This window comes from Haliotis asinina, chromosome 6 (assembly GCF_037392515.1).
Source record: "Haliotis asinina isolate JCU_RB_2024 chromosome 6, JCU_Hal_asi_v2, whole genome shotgun sequence".
NCBI classification, from domain to species: domain Eukaryota; kingdom Metazoa; phylum Mollusca; class Gastropoda; order Lepetellida; family Haliotidae; genus Haliotis; species Haliotis asinina.
The window spans coordinates 65,332,945-65,352,128 of NC_090285.1; the positions used below are offsets into that span (position 1 = coordinate 65,332,945).

Sequence of the window (19,184 nt, forward strand, 5' to 3'; positions counted from 1 at the left end):
CTAATAGTATATGTAAACTATACACTTCAAGTGAAAGGAAACACATGTACTTATGACTGTTATACCTATGTACGTGGCTGACAGAACTTAAAATGCCTAATAGTATATGTAAACTATACACTTCAAGTGAAAGGAAACACATGTACTTATGACTGTTATACCTATGTACGTGGCTGACAGAACTTAAAATGCCTAATAGTATATGTAAACTATACCCTTCAAGTGAAAGGAAACACATGTACTTATGACTGTTATACCTATGTACGTGGCTGACAGAACTTAAAATGCCTAATAGTATATGTAAACTATACACTTCAAGTGAAAGGAAACACATGTACTTATGACTGTTATACCTATGTACGTGGCTGACAGAACTTAAAATGCCTAATAGTATATGTAAACTATACCCTTCAAGTGAAAGGAAACACATGTACTTATGACTGTTATACCTATGTACGTGGCTGACAGAACTTAAAATGCCTAATAGTATATGTAAACTATACACTTCAAGTGAAAGGAAACACATGTACTTATGACTGTTATACCTATGTACGTGGCTGACAGAACTTAAAATGCCTAATAGTATATGTAAACTATACACTTCAAGTGAAAGGAAACACATGTACTTATGACTGTTATACCTATGTACGTGGCTGACAGAACTTAAAATGCCTAATAGTATATGTAAACTATACACTTCAAGTGAAAGGAAACACATGTACTTATGACTGTTATACCTATGTACGTGGCTGACAGAACTTAAAATGCCTAATAGTATATGTAAACTATACCCTTCAAGTGAAAGGAAACACGTGCATCTTTATACATTGTATCTATCTATCAGATGGTCAAATAAAAACAGATGCCCTCTTTTTAAACAACGAAACACGTTGAAGAAAAAGGCATATGTTTTCATTTAACTATCTGATATTTATGACTGAACCTTTTGGTCACATGCAGTCTTCTGTCCAGTCTCTTGACCGTCAGTTTATACGTATTATATTTAATGTCAATCCGACTTCGAATTTGCCAAGATTACAAAATACCTGTATATTACACAGACTCTTTAGAAATTGTCCATTGTACCTGAAAGTAATTAAACCGTTCACAAAAGGTTAAAGACATATATATACACTAAGCATATAAATCTAGGTCAGAACTGTGACTACACATTGTGTTGATAACTAACTCTGATCTATAATTTAATATGGTATCAACACACCAGGCTAATCGTACTCATGCAATTTGTATTATTTTGCTACATCACACAGAGAAATTCTCGCTAGACTAGGTGAGTGAGTGAGTGAGTTTATATTTAAAGTCATATCGGCCATCTTTCAGCTATATCGTGACGACAACAAACCCTAAACAAATCAGGATGATAGCATTCGGTGTTGGTTCACACAGATTAATTATAAGTTGTTTTTTTCAAAATCATCTCAGATGATTGAAATTGTATTTGATACATAATGACAAGCCTGGTGTACCTGAAGATTATCGATACACACGGTGGTATTCATCATGTGTATTCATGGTAAAATCACAATGCAATCGGTCAACCTCGCCCATTTCCGTAAGAACAGATACGACCCGGATGTAAATGGGGTTACAATCTGCGCTCATTTAGGAAACAGGCTTCAATACGCTCGTAGATGCAATATTTTTGCTCGTTAACCTTTATCAATCACTGTGTCAATATTTTTTGGGTCGACTTTTATATACATTATCACACATTTAGAAGACTTTTATCTCATAAAACTCTTTGACTCGAAACTGAAGTGTACTCACTAATGTAGGTATGGTTGCAAGCAATCACTGAAATTGCCTATAAATGGTATTAGAGTGAATTTGTAGCTTAAACCTTACAGATCAAGATAAAAAGAAATGCTTTCTGGCGTCCGTCCCAGCTTGCACTAACTGAGAGTTACAACAGGGTCTTTCTCTGGGAGAACTGGTCGAAAATACCATGATCCACTTTTAAACCGTCAACCCGCCATCAGCCACATACCGAACAAACATGCACACTGATGAATTTTCTAACTACGAACACCCGTGTGAATGAATTTCTAATTCACTAAACAATGATACAGCGGTCGGTCCAGTATCTGCCCACTCTCTCTTATATAAATTCATCATTATTCAAACATTCCTCACCATTTCATGATGCAGTTATTTAGAGTAAATACGGTAAAACAAAAGGCTGCTGCTCTAACCTTAACCTTGAAATCTGCTTATGCAAGACTGGGTCACATCCCACGCTATTGACGGCCTACATAGGAAACATTGATGTGTACTCTGTGTATAATTGCAGAAGAGCGGACGGTCGAGTGTCATATGAATGTTCACGATGAACGACGCGGGAAGCTTTAACGGTTCTCAGCTGTTCATCACAGAGCGGCTTTCCTCAGAAGGTTACTTGGCCACTGGAATATATTTGACACTTTTGGGTGAGTTGGATTTATAGGTTCATTAATGAAATGGTGTCATTGCATAGATTCTTTCGCGAGTTTCTTAACGAACACCGGGTGTCATTATTATCTCGTATTGATTCAAGCATGTTTAAAATACATTCGTGTGATAAAGCACAGGATGTGTTAGAACAATTGACTCTGCTCATTCAGAGAATTATAATTATTGAAGAAGATGTTGCCTCGCCTTTATTTGTAAGGGTGGGAAATAAATTTGTGTATTTGCCGAAATAAGTGAGAAAAATGTATTTTATGTTTTGTCGTTATGTGTGCCAGTGTTCGGAAAGAGTAGCTATGTAAATTGTTCTATGTATTTAACCTGTCTGGAGACACATAATCGCTATGTTGGAAGGTATCCAGTTTCTAGTATCTATCTATAATCGACATACATACTTACTTACTTAGATATATCTGTATTGTTTATCTGCCTGTCCACCCATCTTTGCATCCATCATGTCTACCAATCATTTCTATCTGTACATCTACTTATGCACCCTTTTATGAGCACGTAGATCAACATATGACTTGAGAAGATTCCATTACTTTGATGACTTATCTCTGCTGACCAGGTGTCTTGGCAATGATTGGAAACACGTGTGTGATCCTGGTTGTTTTGAAGAAGCGCATGCTATGCAAGAGTTTCAACCACCTCATCTTGAACCTTGCCTTGGCGGACCTCTGTGTAGCGGTCATCGCATATCCCCTGACAGCGGCGTCTGGATTCGCTGAAAGGTCGGTGCATCTACAAATGAACTAATGCAGGAAATTTGAATCTGGACATGAACTTAGTCTTACTAAACATGCATTGTTGGAATATTGCTCAAGCAGCCTGATATATAATTCCCTCAGGGGATCTGAAGGAGATGACTGCTAAATTACACCAGTTTGAAGTCCTGGCATGATTAACACCGTTGTTACTGGGATACCTCAGTAGGTAAGCAGACATTTCGTGACGGCGATAGCCGCGGTTCGATCCTTTAGGCGTGATCCCAGTCTTAGTATCTTGTAATCCTCCTGGAATACTGAACATTTTTGGTAACGGAAGGGATAGTTCATGCTCTTCATCTTATACCAGTTGCATATCCTCTGTTGTACCAACCTTTTAAGTATTACAGCTATGCAGCTGGTGGAATAAATTATTTACACGGATATAATAGACAATATTACTCAAGCTACTATGTGAAACATTTTTCGTTTTCACATTGTTGACATCGAAAAAGATTCGCATCAAGAAAATATTTCCATTGTGCAAATAGTCCCAACGCTCATAATCACCTTCAAGAATTTCTTCAACTAATGGTAACTGAGTTTCATAGTTGTGAGAATGCCCCGCTGACGCAGCTTGAACCTCGGACGTACGTTGTGTCACTCGCACCGCCAGCATCAGACTGTCCAGTCAAGACGGCACCCTTCATCTATCAGAAGAGTCTTCTTCTATGTCCGTTCCATCCTGGAAGAGAGCCATCACTGTGGTCGTCTTTGTTCTCGGGAAATGTACTACTCAGTGATTAGAAAACTAGGGGTTGCTTGGGTATTGTGTTTGACCTTTGATAGATGACTTCCCAGTCCGGCCTTATCCCGGAAACAACACTGATGGGATAATTGAATGTCGGAGTGCCGTCATTGGTCAGACTGGATAAGCGTCATCAAACTAGGTTGATTGCTCTATATCTGCTTTCACCGTAAACATTTCCCCGTGGATCCGCAAAACAGAAAACAATGATCTGGGATGTTGTTCCACGATTTCACGAAACCAACAAACGCATTTCTAAGGAAAGGGTTACCACCAGAATAAAGAAACAAACACCAAACACCCCCGATCTTAACTCTCTTTTATTTTTATAGCATTTTATAGCATTGATCGGTATAGAATGTTTACACTCTGGATATCGTGGAAATTCGTTTATAAAAACTTTCACAGAATGTGCCTGGAAAGGGACATTGATTGTTACACCCTTAACATGGATGACTCTAGGTATGCAGTCAAATAATAGATGACACTATAAATGTAGTAGGTTGATGGTGAGTTCTGTGTCTCTGTCTCCGATTAAAGTAAAACGTGTCGTTGGTATTCACTGTTTATAAACAATGAAGTCAGTACCAGAAACCGTATCTGTCGACAAACTGCACTTACCTCGACAAACTGCTGCCTCGTACTGATGTTTTACATACGTTCACCACACAGTGGACACAGTCCTCATCACATGTGTACAATGTTTTTACCGGAAACGCTTTCATGGTAGGGTGGCATTTAGCCCGATTAATGAAATTTGTGAGATTGCCTGAAACTCACTCGCTTTTCACTAGCCATGCTATATGATGGGGGTGTGTAAACAGTTAAGCCTGAATGAGACAATTTTACTGTAGATATTAGTTGGTATCCCGCCAGTTCCTTAATCCTAACCGGATATTCACGAGTGGAAACAATCATGTATCCCTGTGCTGACTTGTTAACAACATGTTTAGTACTGGCACATTAGCAACATGTCTGGTACTGACTCTATAGCAACATGTCTAATACTTTCATATTAGCAGCATGTCTAGTACTGGCATATAAGCAACATCTTTAGTACTTTCACATTAGCAGCATGCCTAGTTCTGACTTGTTAGCAACATGTCTAGTACTGACTCTATCGCAACATGTCTAATACTTTCATATTAGCAGCTTCTCTAGTACTGACTTGTTAGCAACATGTCTAGTACTGGCATATTAGCAACATGTTTAGTACTGGCATATTAGCAACATGTCTAGTACTGGCATATTAGCAACATGTCTAGTACTGGCATATTAGCAACATGTTTAGTACTGGCATATTAGCAACATGTCTAGTACTGGCATATTAGCAACATGTTTAGTACTGGCATATTAGCAACATGTTTAGTACTGGCATATTAGCAACATGTCTAGTACTGGCATATTAGCAACATGTTTAGTACTGGCATATTAGCAACATGTTTAGTACTGGCATATTAGCAACATGTCTAGTACTGGCATATTAACAGCATGACTAGTATGCAACTAGCACATACCTGTGTAAAGATGTATGGCTGAGCCGCCTGTATTCCATTGTGTATCTATAATGTACCCACTCTTATTTCAGGTGGTTATTTGGCGAATTTGGCTGCATCTTCTCTGCTTACATCATCTTCTTGCTCAGTATGGTCAGCATAAACACCATGCTAGTCATCGCCATCTTCAGATACACCTTCGTCTGCAAGCCACAATACAGTGAGTAATACACACATCATCGCCAATATCACCAAAGGTTTAAGGGCTCCAAATGACTAGAATTGTGGACATAGGGATACGGAATATGGACATTTCCATACCTACATTTAAGTGACAAATATACGATAAGATTTTGTTGATTTCAAATTGAAACAATAAGTTAACTGGAGAATCGATAAACCTGTGAGAAAGAGAGGTATGTGATACAATACGGACGACACGCCGGTAATCATCGTACACAGTACACTATTCTGTGGCAGTATAACACAACAGTGGCGGTTATAGCAGTAAGGTCAGTGGTGATATTCATCAATCACCAACAACTGTCACACTTTAACCAAACTGACAAGCAGGAGGAAAACCACGTTCCTAACGGCTGGTGTAGTGTCAGTGGACAGTGGCAGTTAATTATATATGAAAAAGGTTACAGAACTTTCTATGCTAAAACAAGTCAACTGCCCTCAACTAAATCTTGAAATAAAAAATGAAATATAATCGCAACACTGTTTTGCAATGAATCACATACCCATGAGCTTGACTTTACCAATTCAAACCTGAATTACCAATTTCGTTGACCAGATTGAATATCAATCACACTGTCATTAGTCGCCTTTTAAGGAAACATGTGGCCACTGGTTAAGTCAAGGATCGTCTACGATCAGGAAGGCCGTGAAAGACTACTCCCCGTGATGACCCTGTCCTAGTTCTCCTGGACAGACGCAGGCCCATGAATAATGCCAGAGATCTCAGAGAACAATGGAGAGTGGGTGTTCGTCTCTCAACCAGAACCATCCGAAGGAGGCTCAGTTCCGCTGGACTCCGTCCATGTCGTCCAATCAGACATCCCTTACTCACTCATAGACACAAGACTCAACGTTTGGTGTGGTGTGGTGTAATCAACGGCAAAACCACAATCTGAGGGCATGGCGCTAGATCCATTGGTTCTATGAAAGCCGTCTTCGTGTTACTGATGGCCGTTGGCGAGTTCGGAGAAGGAGTAATGAGGCTTATCAACAACGGATGATCCATGCAGCTGAACCCTTTAGCGGTGGCTCTGTAATGGTGTGAGGGTGTATCTCCTATGACGGTAAACTGAATCTTATCACCATTCAAGGGACACTCAATGGTCAGAGATACCAACAGGAATTACTGGAAGCTGCTGTTGTACCACATTTTGATAACCACCCCCTCGCTAGTCGACCAGCATTTAAGGACGATAATGCTAGGCTCCATCGTTCCAGAGCTGTTATCGCATACTTGCAGAACAACGAAGTTGACAGATTACCCTTGGCCTGCGAGAAGCCCTGATCTCAACCCAAGTGAGCATTTATTGAACCATCTGGGGCGTCAGGTTCAAGTAAGGGATCCACCTGTTCACAATGTACAGGAATTAGCCCAGGCTCTTCTTGAGGATGATGCGCATTCGGCGTTTGATTTCCAGTATGAGGAGGAGGGTTGCAGCAGTTATCCGTGCGAGGGGATGATACACCAAATACTGATGTCATCATTACTGTTGACTTAGGATTGAACAGTGACTGGGTTTTTTTGAGAACTTTGTGTACGTTGGACCACAGACATTGTCTGTGTGACCATAGTTTTGGAATTGATTATTATTGACGTTTTAGAGCTCCATATGACCGTCAATACAGCCGAAAGTAGCAGCAGTGTGGGTAGTTGATGGGTTGACACTTTAGATGGTTCAGTTAACGAAATTATAACCATGTGTTTGATTTCCGTATCATGAATGACCAGTGTGTTATGTTAAACACAATCGCATAACATGAAAATGGGTGGTGCTTAATTAATGCTCATGTGTATCCTTAGAACACAAAATAACAAAGTTTGAAGTTTGAAGAGCATCAATAGTTTGCCAAAATCTGTTGTTTGATCAAAAATCTTTCAGAAAAAAACAACTGTCATAATTTGGTTAAGTACGTTTCAATTTAAAAACAAAACTCTTATTGAAATTATCTTTTACTTTAAACAGAATGGATACGCTTTTTGAAAACAGGCATTTTGTTTTCCTCAAACAAGTTACTTTCTTTTGAAAAGTGAAAATCAGAAATGACTCTTACATGACCACATGATTGTCATGACATGTGAAACCTTAGTGATGGTGTTGTATCAGCTGGATAGGAATGATTATTTAAGAAAACAGTACCATTATATCTTAAACAAGTCATACGAGTCATTACGGTGTGCATCACTCACTAGATGAACCGTCTCCAAATGTGGATTGGTCCTCGCAGTAATTTTAGCCTAACCGTTCCACAGCATCACCATAGACTGGCGCTTAACATTGTAATCTGGGTATAAATGCCTCCGTTACGTCTCTATAAACTTCTTGTTGTTGTTGTGTCCGTAATTAATGCTAATGCAACGAAGTAGACAATTAATTCATTTAAACAGAATCGATTCCGTTATGCTCCAGATCATATCAAATGCCAAGGAGTGCAAATTTCCTTTATGCTTTATCGACCATTGATATGTACCGCTGTCGAACTGTACGTATTGTGCGAATTCTCATTCGCTTTGTAGCATCTTAATGTATGTTCATTGACATCTGTCATTATAACGATCTAGTTAGTTGGTTTTATGTTCTGTTCATCGACGAACAGTATACATATCACTTAACCGCAGAGTGTTTAAAATGTCATACTTTCAACCGCGACGTGTAACTGCCACTTCATTTCATTTGTGCCACAATAACCATTAGTAATAACCATTAGTAATAACCACGAGAAAACTTTCCATAGCACATGTGCTCTGAAAAATAAAAACGTTCGATCTCTTTTAAACCGAAACAACATTAATACAAGGAACAAGGAATAAGACATGAAGAGACTTAAAGATTTCTTTGAGGTTTGGCACACTTTCATATATGATATTACCTGACAATAACTGTCACGATGGTAGGTAAATGTCAAAAGGTACCTAGAGAATTACGAAGAGGTGTTTCATATAAAACATAGTTAGAATAAAGTTATACGGTGAAATTATTTGGCCGTGCAGTGAGGAGACACACAGGGCACCATGTATGTGTGTTACCAATTACACTAAATATTCTTGTGCTAAACCCTTTTCCTCATTTAATTCCTTGTGTCTCAGTACTTTTTTAAAGTTAAAATAGTAAAAAATGCTCTCTATCAACACTTGTATTTCAGACTACCTCACCAACGTCCAGTATATGAAATTCGTCATTGGTGGAATATGGGGCCATGCCTTCATCTGGACATCGTTGCCCCTAGTTGGTTGGAGCAGCTACACGCTGGAACCCTACGGGACATCCTGTACCTTAAACTGGCAGGGGAACACGCTTTCAGATTCCACATACTCCATATCCTCACTAGTGACGTGTTACGTCCTTCACATTGTCGTCATCACCTTCTGTTACGTCAAGATAACGTTTAAGGCAAGGTCGCTGCGGTTCGGACTGACGTCAAATGAAAGGTTTCTTGAGATGGAAAAACTACTAGTGTTCCAGAAGATGCAAGTTGAACGAAACGTCACAACGGTAAGTAGGTCCATGTTTCCGATGGTTGTAGGTCAAATAGTAACCTTATAAACATCAGCTTGTATTACGTGTACTGTATCAGAACCTCTCTCAGCAATACATGTGACGAAACAAACAATCTAATGATCAACATAATGAGCAAATGTGACACGATGACATGTAAGAACCGTGCCGCCCCTTACCACAAGCAGAGTTTGGTGAAGACCAATTGTAACTCTTTTTCACCAAGTTACCTGAAGGGCTGTAACGATGCATCGAACTATCAACTGTTGAGTCTCCGATTGCAATTAATCGATTGTAGAAACAAGCAAACTAAACTATTGATACATCAATAGTATGTGTGACTGTCGATAGTTTAGTAGGTGACTTCCGTTCATAAATGCGCAGAGCAAAATACAGGATGCTTGGGTGCAGACTTGTAGCTTCATTGAGTACATGTTTTAACTGTTTACATAATCTGGGTTTCCTGTCAGTTATTAAAAGAGGCTGAAACTACTTCAGCTTGTATCTATTTCATATAAACTATTTATTTGCTAGGGAAATTACTTCAAATGAGACAGTTCAAGGAGAAAAACGAGTATTGCAATAGTTGGTCGCTATAGACTATCGCTATTGCAATAGTTGGTCGCTATAGACTATCGCTATTGCACTAGTTGGTCGCTGTAGACTATCGCTATTACAATAGTTGGTCGCTATAGACTATCGCTATTGCAATAGTTGGTCGCTATAGACCATCGCTAGTTGTTTCCCCTCCAATAGTGACCCTAGTTACGTGTCAATATGATGAGACTATGCTGTACGTCTTCTAAGCTTCTGATATTTCAGCAATGCAAAAACGTGTTGGCGATCATAGAAGCTCTAAAATTGATCAGGAATGTGTGTTCCTTGTAACCAACGAGTTCTCACGTTACATCTATCTCTGCTGAAACTGGCTGACACATGTGTATCTTGTCCTAGCTTGTAACAGCTGTGAAAATTATGAATGGAAAACTGAAACTCCTACTGAACAGTGTCTACAGTAAACATCCACTTATATCACACACATTACTTGACTAATGCGTGTCATCAATAACCAAAGACATATCCCATGTTTTAAAGTATATAATTAGTAGGTGTGCCCTGTCAAGGACCATTAGTGTGGGCGTGCTTGCGTCTGTGCCGAGGACTTGTTGAGGGACTAGCCCAGGGTGGCAGTCGATATTTCGAGTGTATGAAGAGTATAGGATATCTTTATATATATGTTTTCATCTTTGCAAAATATTCAGTTAGGTTGACTGGAAGTAACTTATGGTATTATCTATTGCCGTACATTCGATCAACGCTCTAACGTTCACACTAATGGAACCTGAACTGACCTTTTCACCAAGTTGGAATCCTTACAAAACTGTTACGTACCAATCCATTATCAAGACAGGAAGTATACGTGTGTGCCAATGCAATTATTTAGTTGCACGTTAAATTGGTCTATAATTGAAAACTTGTAATTGCTTGCAGTTTGAATAGAGGCACACGATGCGTTTCGTCTTGAAGATTGAACTAAATGCCCTGCAGGTGTAGACAGATGATACTGACGTAAGACGTATGAAGTGACTTGTTTTCTGGACGTCAGCTCTGGTGATATATTCATGCATGCTTAATTTCTCGTGTATCCCTGGCTTTGACGTGCTATATGTCACAGTATCGAGGCACTATTGGAATTAATATTTGACTACTATTTCATGGAACCTACTTTGGTACATACTGGTATGAAGTAGGGCATACCCGTTCTGTTGCCTGTAGTTGCATATCATCAAGGGGGAATTGATTCAGAAACGTCGACAGGCAGGTCCCGGACACCGTTGTCAAATCAACGTTTATACAACGCGAGGGAATACTTATAAAAGCATTATGGACTAAATGAAGAGTTAGCGCTTAAGGATTATTCAGTTATATTCCCGTGTGTCAGCAACAAGAATGCTCCAAGAGGTGGACTGGTTTTGTCGTTTGCCATTTTATCAAATCCCTCGGCAACATGTGTGGCACTAACACGGTGCGGGTAATTCTATCAATGCACATTTAGAACTAACGATAATCTGATTCCAGGACAACTAATGTAGCCAACTCTTTATTACTAATTTCTCATCTGACACTTGACAATAATTATATTCTGGTTCATCATATGTATATCAAGACAAGTGCTATTTAATTCATTTCCTTTACATTTCTCGTTTTGTTCGATCACGACATGGCCATTAACATAACGCTATAGGAAGGGGCCTATTTAAGTTGAACAAGAAGTGAGTTTTAGACTCATTACACTCACATGTGTCACCATTAGACCACTTAAATTCCTCACTTAGACGATTTAATACAACTTTAACTGTCTAGGATTAATAATTATGTTTATGTTGGGTATTCACCATTCCAAAATCAAAATATCAGTAATGGGCACTGAGGACAAATGTCGGATTCAGTTTTATATCACTAAACATAAGTGTACCTACCCGCTGGCGGATTCAGAAGGGGTTCAGGGGGTTCGAAACCATCCATCCCCAACTTTTAAAAATGAGTTGTGATCACACTGAAGACTTTTTTGTGTATGTTTTGTGTGTGTGTGTGTTGGCGGAGACAATGGGGGTGTTCGAACCCCCTGAACCCCCTCCTTTCAAAATTACTGGATCTGCCCATGATATCATTTATAGCGACATTTTTTCAGTTGTTCTTAATGTCAGCTTCTGTCACAGATTCATTGTCAACTTCTGTTACAGATTTAATGCCAACTACTGTCACAGATTTAATGTCAACTACTGTCAGAGATTTAATTTAGTTTAGATTAGTTATTGGTTAGGTATATTTAAAACACCGGGTGTTTGATGTAGAATGCCACAATTCGAAGTGAAATTGCAAATGCTCAATCCTGTTTTATCTAAACGACTATTTTGTGTTCCCGTGAGTACTGTGTGTTTTTTTGTGAGTCGTCATCGTCAACACATAAATTGTAAATGTGGTCAATGAAAAACATCCTGTTGGTCCCTGTCATCAACTTATGGCTTTGTGGAATAGTTAACCTTGTAATATGACAGCTGGATAACAGATGGCGATGGGTGGAATAGAATCCAGATCACCATACACAGAATAATCATAGCTGGTAGTTTCATGTCACTGTCCACAGATGTGTAGGGCAAGGGATGACTCATTTATTCAATAACGTATAGACATTGGCAATAACAGTGTGTGCTATATAGGCAGCAATGAACGATGTGGAGACAGAGCGACTGAGAATAGTCAGAGCGTATTTAGTTTGACGCTACTACTTCGCATTCATTGGAGTAAATCGAGATAAAGCAACCCTTCCTCCTCAGTATAGTTCAAGTGTAAATGGAACACGTCAGCGAGAGAGAATAACCAGTCGCCTAAAAGAAAAGCAAAACGGTAATGAAAATTGGCTGCGTAGATCACTGAATCCAGCGTGTTTCGCGTATGAAATTGTTAGTAGTTAATGAAAAATAAGTGCAAATGAGCAATGAGGTGAGAAGAACTATGGACAGAAAGCATTCTGAAAGAAATCTTACGTTTCGGGTACAGCTTTTCCCTAAAGGAAAACAGCATTATATTACACATGAGCAATATCAATGCATGATGTCATTCAGAAAGTGAGCAACTTTAACACTTAGGATTCGAATCCACACTCTCACAATCAGGCACCCAAACTCAGCCCGACAACAGTACTAGAATCTGAACTTTAATCAGAAAGTGGACACATATATATAACATTTGTTGCTTGAGCAATACCAACTGTGCCATTGGTAAAATAAGTACTGGTTAACAGACAAAGTAGACAAATGCTGTAACATTCTATTTTCACACAAGTGTCGTGTAATGCTTTCCCAGTAACACCATATTTAGATTTCAGCGCCTCCCCCGCCTACACACGCGCACGCACGCACGCACGCACGCACGCACGCACGCACACACACACATATTCTCTCCATTATGTAAACTGCTATGAAACCTTTCTGTCATCGATGGTGGAACCTTGAGTTTTATGGAAGACCATTTAGTAGATTGCAGTTGGTGCACATACAAACGCCATAACAAGAGTTGCATAACCCGCCGCCTCCTTCTAATTAAACTGCCCCAGTTGGTTCACCGTACCTGTCCCTGACCTACTGAGCCAGTGTCCACGGTTCTCTGGCTGGCAGAGTGGTACTTCAGACCACGTCAGTGTCAGGGGCAACACCACGCTGTCTGCAGGAGCACATGTAGTGGTTCGCTCGTATCGATTACCGGTACTCCTGTTCCATCAAGTGGATGCAAGTATGAGTCTTACAGAGTCGTTACGATGTTCCGTAAGGCTGGTTGTTATGTGATGGGTAATAGTCAGTAGGGAGAGTAGCTATCCTTACAATAGTCTACTTCGCACAGCCTTAATTTGTCAGCAGATAAGTTTAAGAAAATGATGATGTGATATTGTTTTCTGTGTGTAATTGAGAATCACAAAATGTACTTTACGATCAGATATTATTCCAACACCCAGTGTTTATTTTTTGTATTAAACAAATGGCTGCGATCATGTTTTGTGAATGTAGTAGGGTAAGTGAGTTTAGTTGACGCCACACTCAGCAATATTCCAGCTATGCCAGGCGACGGTCTGTAAATAGTCGGGTCTGGGCCAGACAATCCGGTGATCAACAGCATGAGCATCGACCTGTGCAACTGGGAACCGATGACATGTGTCAACCAAGTCAGCGAGCCTGACCACCCGATCCCGTTAGTCGCCCCTTACGACTAGCATAGTCGCCTTTTGTGGCAATCATGGGTTGCTGATGGCTTATTCTCACGCACTCCCTTTGTGAATTACGATCACCATAGTGCTTTGTGAAAGGAGGCCCTGGTCAATAAATTAGGACAGGGGCATGCTCATTCTTCTACAGCAGTCATTGCATCACATCAACAGGAACATAGATAGTTTAGATGGAGCAACCCAACGTTTGCCACGATTTATCGCTTTCATAGACACTTTGGATGTGCTAAATATTGAACATGTTGTAAGCTTGCCATAACTCGACCTGGTTGCTCTTGATATCATTCGTTGCCCCTTCGTGGAATATTATTTTCTTTGGGTCCATGGGTCAAGGTCCCTAAACCACGGATTACCCTACAATGCTCTGGTTTCGATTATGTTTGATCAACATTAAACATAAGCGTCTCCAAAGAGGGGATGCAGGGGTGCGCACCCCTTTTGCCCTGAATGTGGAATTCTCGTGAAAAAAGCTGAAAACCATTTGTGCACATTGTGCACGCATGCACGCATGCACACACGCACTCACACTTGTCCAAAAGCTGCATCCGCCCCTGTTTGATGTGTTTGATGGCAGGGCCTTTATTTCACCCTAAAGTATTCTAGGATCGTTTGGCGTATGTGGACGTTCTGGAAGGATTGTTCCCATTGACTAATGTCAGCCACCACTGATTCCCGCTAATCCTTGGTCTGTAACTCGCTCAGACACTGGACGTCGTCAATGTTTTCTGGTTTGGTGCCAATGATAGGTTAAGAAGTGGGCCATCTACAGAATCTCTCTCCACACGCTATAATCCTTTCTTCCAGCGTGTCATTGTGTGATTTGTAAGGGTCAGAATTTGTTCCTCAGTAATCTGTGGTGGCAGACAAATGTGATAAATGTTTCTGACTACTCAGTTGTTTCTATGGCACTGCTGAGGAGAAAGGTACTTCCGGGAAGAAATAAATCACCAGCACCTTGAACTACAGCATCTGGAATCAATATTCAGTAGAGATACGTCAGCACTAACCTAGAGGTCATAACCACCTACATATCCACGCGACATGTAACCCATCCTCGTTCTGTCACCATTCCGGTACTGACATCCATTTTATCCATTGTATTCCTTGTCCCATTTCTGGTCTGGTGGCGTAGAAGTTACCATGGTGATTATATCAAATCTTTACCAATTATCTCTTATGTCAATTTGCGACGTTTGTAATTCCAAAGCATCATATAAATGCGTAAACAGAGAGGTATTTTGGTGGACCTTCCTCATCCATGGGACATTTGTCACTTACACGAGGTGACCACAGATAACGTTATATTTCTATCTTCAAACGTTTAGGACAATATGAAAATAATGAAAGAAAGAGTAAATGTGTGTGACATCTCGACGTCCTTCACATCTGTATCAAAGCTTTCACTACAGCGTACATACAATTATGCTCCTTTCCTTTCTTACACGTTTCTTTCTTCATGAATCAATAATTTCCCCTCGGTTTTGCAAAACAGGAGAATTTGGGGTCTTCGAACGGCATTCAGAAACGATACACATGAAAGCGACAATATATAGATATCACCTTCTTTATTTGTTCAACACATTTCGGAGTTATTCCTATACCAGATAACGAAGGAGTTACACACGAGGGAGTAATAATATACTCCGAAAAGTCGTGTTAATCAAATAAAGAAGTTGACATCCATAAATTATCGGCTTTAAGTGAAATTGCCTAGAACTTGAACTACTTCACGTACTTTAAGTATACCATCGCTCTGCTGTCGTTCTGCCGTCTCTCAGAAACGCCCAACAAACCAATTCCCTCTCTCTGATTATTCATCTACTTAACCTAAACATAACAGAAGCCAGAAAACATAATTATCTTGTTCATGTGAGAATCTGTGAATCAAAATTAAGAATGCCGGAATAAACATCCTCAAGACTGTATAAAAGAGGGATGACCTTTGCTGACTCGCCATGATGATGGGCTGGGACAAGAACGGGACCTTTACTCCTTTACCTTCAATACAAGTAGACTAAATCAAACGGTCACATATCATCAGGAGAGTAGAGCCATGGATTCACCCCTGGAAGTCTTTCTGCTAAAGGTTAACGTTATTTGTTAATATAATGGCCTTTGGGGAGTAGGAAAATTGGAAACAAAACGTATATGTTCAAGGTGGATGAGCTCTTTATGACATGTTAATCCAAAAATCACAGGAGTGCTTAAATAAGACTCTTTGATGTGTTTTTAAATCATTGAAAGGCACAATTATTTCTTCATACCTGTTGCTATGAATGTGCTCGGTTCACTATGACTGACAGGTTCTATTAGAACTATAATTTGCGGTTCTGGAAAGAGTGACAACATTAGTGTGGACATTGACGCTCCACCTTCATTTATGATGAACCGGAAAAGTAGTTTTTTTCTGTTTTAAACCATATTTATCTAAGTAGATATTTGGCTGTACATGGATGTTGCAGGATGTTGCAGGATGTTGCAGGATGTTTGGAATACGATAGCTTTTATCGTGAATCAGCACATGTTAGGAAAGGAAAACAGACATTTATGATGTACAGAAAAATGACTACATATGTCTTGTACAAATCACTTTTAATCACGGAATTATGCAGCTGTAAGCGTTAACACACTTATGATCCACATTTTGATGCGGTTGTCTCCACCTAATAATTGCAGTGGGTTGTATTTGTATGGAATATTGGACGAAAGAATCTGTGCACTTACTGCTCTCCATACTGATTTTTGATTTGACAATGTTGAAATTGATACAGTCTGTTTGCAGAGGAAACGTAGCTATGAATTTCACTTTAAACAAAAAGGTAATTCGAATAAGGCGAAATTAAGATTGTGAATCGTCATAATTTTACCTTGACAACTGCACATTTAAATATCAGAATTGTGTTTAACTTAGGATAAAGGTTGTGCACCAAATATTCATAGTCTTCAAATCGCTATTACGTGTTTGCATTACAAGGGGGCACATACATTAATTGAAAAACCGAGAACAACTAGGTTTCGTCCACGTTAATGCTCGTTGCGTACCGCCCGTGCGTTCGTTTCACTGTGCTAACTACTGCTCTACCCACTTATAATACAAACTTATGATAGCGATTTGACATAGAAATGTCTCCTCCAACTCCACAGAGCACTTATACGCTCCAAACTGGATTATGGCTCCATCGTAACCGTATCAAATTATCTTTGCAGCATGTCACTAAACTTTTTTCTAATGCATCCAACCCTGCTTATAGCTGTGTGTACAACCCTCTTTAGGAGGATATGTATAATTATCAATCTTCACTGGTACTACCTCATGGCCTCAGAATTAAACCATTTATTTCTACTGTTGGCACTGAGCTGGAAATATATTTCTTTCCCGTCTTCCTTCCCTGGAGAGACCTAACCTCTGACCTAATATTAACCGCACGTACTGGTTACACCTACTTGGGTTGCCAAGTTTAGGTCATCATACGACGATGTCGTATTGCCTACATACTCTCAAATACTTGTTAAAAGGTGAAGATCCTCCGATTTGTTTCCCTTTTGTGATGAGAGAGTCACGGTCAAATAAAAAAAAGAAAAGAAAATCTATTACTTGTTTTAGGCACGATGTGGCAGAAATATTGCCGATGTGACGTGAAACCTGCACAGTCATCAAAGCCATCTGCTGTTCTTATTGGGCATTTTGCTGTTACTGCCGGTATTATTCCTCTGATATTGCTGGAGTATTGCTAAACTCACTCACCCTATTGTTATTTTCTATATTTGTTCACATTTTTTATTATACACATAACGTGTTTGCATTCAAAGCGTTAACGTATCTGTTTTAATAGTCCCTTTGTGTAAGTCTTTGACATTTTCTACGTATACATAAATATTGTTTTTTGTCATTTCAGATATGTGTTGTCATGGTGATATCCTTCTTCACAGTGTGGACTCCATATGCACTGTTTTCCCTTCTCTCTGTGTTGAGGATGCACGTACCTGTTGCTGCCTCGTGTCTTCCTACCATGTTCGCGAAGCTTAGTTGTGCCTTGAACCCCATTATCTATACAGTCGGGTCCAGCAGATTTAGACAGGCGTTGGCGTCCGTGATGCCGTGTTGTAGGGCGTCCAGGAGACCCCGCACCAAGCTGGGAGCTCACACCTACAGACACACACGGTTCAGCACCATCGTCAACACCAGCGACTCTTGTACTGGTCACGTTGAAGTCGGAACACCCATTCCAGGCAGGAACAAGTAATTTCTATGAGTTGTATTGGGAAGGGGTTTGATGGGTCGAGTGAGTTTGTGAGTATGTGTTGCATCACGCCATATGGACATTCTTTAGGTCACTGGCGCTGGATGAATACTTATAGCAGAACGTGTTTTGAGGGAGAGAACATGCCTTTGAGATGATGGCAGATACACCATAACTGGCAAAGATAGCGCAAATTTTCATTCCGTAATTTATCATTGTGAAAATGCTCTTAAGCTTAAATCTACACAATATGCATGAGTACATACACATCTTTATTCAAGCGCATGTATCGGATACAGATAATAATATTCTCATGGAAGAAAGAGATTCGGTTTTACAACAATTTTCAGAATCGTTTGTCGGTTATTCTACAATGTCCATGACTACTTTGACCATAAAATACTGGAATGTGATTGGCTAATCAAAGTAATTCAGAGGTATATAATCTTGTTATATACCTCTAAGTTTCTAGCACTTTAATATGAATAACGCGATTATAGTAGAATGGCGATAAACATACTTAGTTGAGAAATCGGAGGTAAATAACGAAATTATAATACATGTAGTTCTATTTTTTTATTTAAAACGTCATGCTACTCGTACTGTGTTGAAAAATCACATTTATTTTCAAATTTAAATCAAATTTAGAGCTATTATAATTTCGTTATATACCTTTGATTTTCCAATATGTTTTTCTCCTAATTAACCAGCTGTCTCGATAGTTTTGTAGTACATGAGCTTTTCATCGAAGAATATAAATTTAGCATTTTCGTGTTAGGAATATAATCTCTGACTGATAAACAGTGTATACCTTTGGATGTGTATAACTTGATGTATTATCCCCCTTTCAAGATGCTAAATAACTTGATATATTTCCCCTCTTAATGATGTAAAATGTCTTGATATATTACCCCCTTTTAATAGCCAGTGACGAGGTGATAAGTGCGGT

The 19,184-nt window shown here is 39.5% G+C and overlaps 1 protein-coding gene across 1 annotated transcript; it reads left to right on the forward strand.

Moving 5' to 3' along the window:
- Positions 1–2,347: 2,347 nt before the first annotated feature.
- LOC137288178 (rhodopsin, G0-coupled-like) lies at positions 2,348–18,238 on the forward strand. Its single transcript, XM_067820612.1, has 5 exons — positions 2,348–2,447; positions 3,038–3,200; positions 5,570–5,697; positions 8,862–9,211; positions 17,891–18,238. Exons 1-5 carry the CDS (start codon positions 2,348–2,350, stop codon positions 18,236–18,238), a joined length of 1,089 nt encoding a protein of 362 aa, XP_067676713.1.
- Positions 18,239–19,184: the final 946 nt, after the last annotated feature.

What these genes read in the sequence shown, in the direction of transcription:
- LOC137288178 (XM_067820612.1), top strand. Translation starts at nt 2,348, where the DNA reads ATGAACGACGCGGGAAGCTTTAACGGTTCTCAGCTGTTCATCACAGAG. An exon ending in CGTCTGCAAGCCACAATACA is followed by an intron (nt 5,698 to 8,861) that starts GTGAGTAATACA and finishes CTTGTATTTCAG; the next exon opens with ACTACCTCACCAACGTCCAG. An exon ending in TTGAACGAAACGTCACAACG is followed by an intron (nt 9,212 to 17,890) that starts GTAAGTAGGTCC and finishes TTGTCATTTCAG; the next exon opens with ATATGTGTTGTCATGGTGAT.